Here is a 5,000-nt window from a genome sequence, read left to right as displayed (position 1 = left end):
GTACGTGTTATAGACACATACTTTCAGAGTTAAACAACTGACAATCAGAGTCAGTGCTCGTTCTCTGGCAACCTTCTTTTTTGATCATTTCTTTTCAAAAGAAAAAGATGCCACGTGTAGCAACTGAATGAGTAATAGAGGTCTTTGAAGGGCAGACTGCGACTGTGGACGTGTGTCCATGTGCCTCTGTGTGTTTGTATAAGTGTTTTGAATTTGATCGCGAGGTTAACAGATTACATCTTGAATTTACTTTTCCGTGAAAGGTTAAATGAAGTCACAATAAAATAGATGTGACTGTGTCTGTATGTGTGTGTGTGTGTGTGTGTCTCCTCACCTGTCACCCTGGGTGTGGGTTTGTAGGGGGGGCGTGGCTGGTCGTGCAGGAGCGAGGGGTGTGTGTCGAGCTCGGCCGGCGTGAACCTCTCCACCACGGCGCTGTTCTGGGTGTAGCACTCGCGGCAGCAGCGCTCCTTCTTACTGCTGTGCTTGGTCATCACAAAGTTATTACAGCAGTAGTAGCAGAAGATGCGGCCGCACAACCTACAACACACACACACACACACACACACACACACACACACACACACACACACACACACACACACAGCAGTCAGGGTTTCCGTTGTCCGGTAATTACCGGACATTGGCTGGAAAAAAAATGAAATGTCCGACAAAATTAAATCTCTCCGGTCAAATTGTCCGATTGAAATTGGCTAATAATCCCGTCTCCCTAACGCAATCTGAATTTGAGAATAAGCCTTAAAATGTAAGCCTTAACAATCCGTCCTCTGGCTATGTTTTTAAATGTACAGGCTCTACTGTTTGAAATCTATTAAACAACACGCATAGCCTATGCTGCATTTCAAATAGGAAACATTTCAAATAGGAAGCGCACGCTTAAAACGGCCATGTTAAACAACAAACAAATGAGTGAGGCGGTTCAAACATGGCCAGGCCCAGGCAGACTAGCCTTAAAAGTTTTTTCAGAGGCCAGACGCGATGGATGATGATAAATTGGTAACGTCTGAAGCCTCAGATGTCCGGTCAACTCCACCACCACCAGATAAAAAGCAGAAGTGTCGGGCGTATCTGTCGGAATCATGACGTTGGAAGTGGAGTTGCGGGGTTGCGGCCGCTCCAAGACACTGTGTACCGTGTACACTGGACATGCAACATGTGTTCTGTACCCAAAGCATACAGTAGGCCTATGCTTTCTATGTCTATGATCTGCAGGGTTAGGGCCTCCTTGACGAGGCGATTGCTGGTCCGCGCACAATTAAACGGTATCATTGAACCGCGGACCGAAAGAAAAAGAAACTAAAAATTTCTCAGAATAGGAAACATTTCTTAATTTATTGTTATCAAATAAATTATAGCCTTAGTGGTGTGAGCGCTCATTCTTGTGTTTGCGCATCTGTGCAAGTTAAACAGTGGAACCACTGGAGATAACGTGGGTAGAGGCAACAAACAACGTACTGTAGCCTTTTTAAAACAATGAACAAAGCGGACTCTTGCTGTTAATGAAAACATAGATACTGGCTAGATCTTGTTAGGCATGTTTACGTAAGTTAGGCTAATGAACATGTTGCATTCTATTCAGCCTGATTATGTCATTCTTTAAGCTACATAGCCTGTCTCCAGTTTTCCTCAACTTGACTAATTAAGAAGCGATAATAGGATATTTGACCGGCATATCATCAAAATGTCCGGAAAACGAAACCTCTGCCGGTCACTTTGACCGGCACCATTTTTTTCTAGCGGAAACTCTGACAGCAGTATTACTTTACCATAGAGTGGTACCATAAAACTGGAAAAAGACACTTTAACCATCTGAAGATGTAGAAAACAAAAAGTCAGTTGGTGGAAGATCTCTTCTGCCTCAATCCTAACTCCCAGAGCTAAACAAGAGCTAGAGTGGGGATTGTGGGTGCATGAGCAGTGCATATGTATGACAAATGGGTGCACGTGTATGGTAATGTGTGGGGGTTAAATACATTTATACTAGTGTGTATGCATGTGTGTGTGTGTATGTATGTTTGTGCGTGTGTGTGTGTGTGTGTGTGTGTGTATGTATGTTTATGCGTGTGCGTGTGCGTGCGTATGTTTGTGTGTGTGTGCGTATGTTTGTGTGTGTGTGTATGTGTGTGTATGTGTGTGTGTGTGTGTGTGTGTGTGTGTGTGTGTATGTATGTGTGTGCGCACCTGCAGTGGTGGCGGCGCAGGTACCAGGTAAACTGGCCCTTGCAGTCCAGGCAGTTAGTGGCCTCCTTGTCCACCAGCCACCACTGCTCCTCGGCCCGGATCTTCTGCTCAAACTCCAGAGCATCCGACTTCTGCCACAGCGCGTCCTTATCCCTACACACCCCACAGGGCAAGGAAGAGAGAGAGAGAGAGAGAGAGAGAGAGAGAGAGAGAGAGAGAGAGAGACAGAAAGAGGGGGAGAGAGGGAAGAAGTGTGTGAGAGAGAGACAGAAAAAGGGGGAGAGAGGGAAGAAGGGTGTAAGAGAGGGAGGCAGAGAGAGGGGGAGAGATGGAAGGAGAAAGAGAGAGATAGAGGGAGAGATGGGCTTCATACATTTCATTCGTAATTAAAATTCACTGCCTTTGTTTAGCTGACCTTTATTTGGCATTTGTTCCAGTTTGGGCTGTTAGTCGAAACATATCAGTCCACTGTGGGGGGTTGAGAAGTGAACGGCCCAAAAAGCTTCCACACTCCTGACCTGTGTGTGTGTGTGTGTGTGTGTGTGTTACAGACTGACTGATAATATGTCGATATTATATTGTTATCGGCCGACAGAAGCTATTTGTAAAGCTATTTTGGTATTGGCGTTTATAACGTCTGATAATTATTTTTAAAGTAAGTAAAGGAAAATAGGCCAAATACTGATCCTTCATCTATATTTCATCTATAGTTTTCTCTTTCTATTGCCGCACTGCAAACGTTAGCGGCTAGAAATAGGAACAACGCTTATTTTTCATGTGACAGGCAAGCGTGTTGGAAGCATTTCCAGCCAAGAGAGACAGCGTAGAGATGTTTTAATAGTCAAGACAGACAGTGTAGAGATGTTTTAATAGTCAAGAGAGACAGTGTAGAGATGTTTTAATAGTCCAAAAGAGACAGTATATAGATGTTTTAAAGAGCCAGTGTAGAGATGTTTTAAAGAGCCAGTGTAGAGATGTTTTAAAGAGACAGTGTAGAGATGTTTTAATAGACAGAATGGCCACAGCAGCGCCGCATCAGAGACATTTCTGGTATGAATGTTCACATAAAATGCGACACAGCAGTTATGGAACAGACACACAATGTACATGCCACGGTGGCGGTCTCAATCAATCGCATCACACTGTTCAATGCTGTTAATGGTGTGTGGGGGAGGTTGTTGTCACAACTTGTCCTCCATTTCAGAGTCTTGTGGTCATCCTATTTTTGCTCTTACACTTACAAACGTAACCTCCATGTCCCCTTTTAAACACAAATTATAACCATCGACTACTCTTTTCATTATATTTCTGCACAGTACCGTTCGAATGAATCAGACAAAAAATAGGCATCCCTGCATGGTTCAAACGTTATGGTGGAGGCAGTGTGACCGGTGAAATGAAAATCAACACCCAATGGAGTCGTTCCGCAGACGCGATGCAGGCAATGTGTTCAAGCCACTAGTCATTTTGCAATGTTCTTTTCCAATCACACAAAGTATAGCATTGTTGCAATATTTAACACTGTTAACGGTAAAAAAAAAACATCATAAAGCTTAAAGTACATACCTTGAAAGTTATCATGGTAGTGGTGTTTATCACAAATCTGAAGCTATTATTCATAATAATTATTTCATAATGCAGCCTTTCATTAGGATACCAGATAGTTAGGCTTATTTAAAAACAATCTCCCACCTTGATCAGAATTTTTCAATATGCTAAATTTCAGAGTACATTTTTACATTGTGTTGAATGAATATCGGACTATTTATCGAAATCGGTAACAGTCTTTAAAATCTCATACTGATCGGGCTCTAGTGTGTGTGTGTGTGAATGGTGTGCGCTTGTGTGATAAAAACATCCTACTGCTCTTCAGAGAGTTTGTTTTACATACACACCACCTGTCTAAACATGGGAGGAATTTACGGAGGATGTCTCAGAATCTATTTGTCTTCCTCAGGAGCCTGAGTGCCCACTTTGTCAGCCTATCCGTCATCCTTTTCCAGCAGGCTTGGGCTGCTCATGTGACAGTCTGCAAATCTGTCATTTCGTTTCTTTGGATGACTATCCATCTGCAGGTCTTACGCGGCCCTTGTCATGAGGATAACAGTCCGTCTGTCTGTCTTTCTCTCTTTCTATTGTCTTCTAAGCCTAAGAGCTAATTATCAAGCATGTACAGTATACTACCTGATCTGATTTTATGGTCAGCGTACTGGACTTCTAGAGCAGGTAGGGGGATTTGTGTACTTGAAGTTATTCTATTTTGGAGTCCTTTAGGCCGTATACTGTTTCCAGTGGTCTATTTGTTCGTTTATTTTGTTAGCTGCCAAAGGCTAATATATAAGTTGCAGTAGTGTATATAAAACTGCTTGTATTGCTGTGTTGTTAGTTTTGTGTAAATGTATGAATGTGCTGTCTGTGATTTGTGAGAGCTTAGATATGTGGCTTCGGTAAGTTTTCACACCCACAGAGAGGTGACAGAACTATTTTGTTTCTTCCTATTATCATGCCCACTCCTCAGAGATACCACTTTCCTTCTCATCCGCTCTTTCCTTCTCATCTCTTCCTTCTCAAAGATGAAGAGTTGAGATGCAAAACCCTCTAAATCCGTCTGACCACTTTTCTTTTAAATAAGCATTTTTTAATCTGGCTCCTATAGGTTTTTGCTTACAAATTGATATTTCAGACGAGAGACCGACACCAATGTCGATATTTGAGGATTATATTAAGCTTCAGTTGGTATTGTTTTTAGTATAAAGAGACTTACCGCTAGCGCTTTCTCATTTTTCACTTTGATTTAA

The 5,000-nt window shown here is 42.5% G+C and overlaps 1 protein-coding gene across 2 annotated transcripts in view; it reads right to left on the bottom strand.

Moving 5' to 3' along the window:
• The window catches only part of fyco1a (FYVE and coiled-coil domain autophagy adaptor 1a), a 29,261-nt gene that overhangs the window by 7,289 nt on the left and 16,972 nt on the right, over positions 1–5,000 (bottom strand). For both annotated transcript variants that reach the window (XM_076278948.1, XM_076278947.1), the window contains exons 13-14: positions 2,203–2,355; positions 335–540 (exon numbers count right to left, since the gene is read on the bottom strand). In XM_076278948.1, coding sequence (XP_076135063.1) covers positions 335–540; positions 2,203–2,355 — 359 coding nt within the window. The remainder of the gene's footprint in view (positions 1–334; positions 541–2,202; positions 2,356–5,000) is intronic.

Source organism: Alosa pseudoharengus, unplaced genomic scaffold (assembly GCF_046254945.1).
Source record: "Alosa pseudoharengus isolate Yale_2024_CS ecotype anadromous, Long Island Sound unplaced genomic scaffold, YU_APseudo_1.1 YU_APseudo_1.1_scf_11, whole genome shotgun sequence".
Lineage (NCBI taxonomy): Eukaryota > Metazoa > Chordata > Actinopteri > Clupeiformes > Clupeidae > Alosa > Alosa pseudoharengus.
This window is presented reverse-complemented; position numbering and strand designations above follow the sequence as displayed.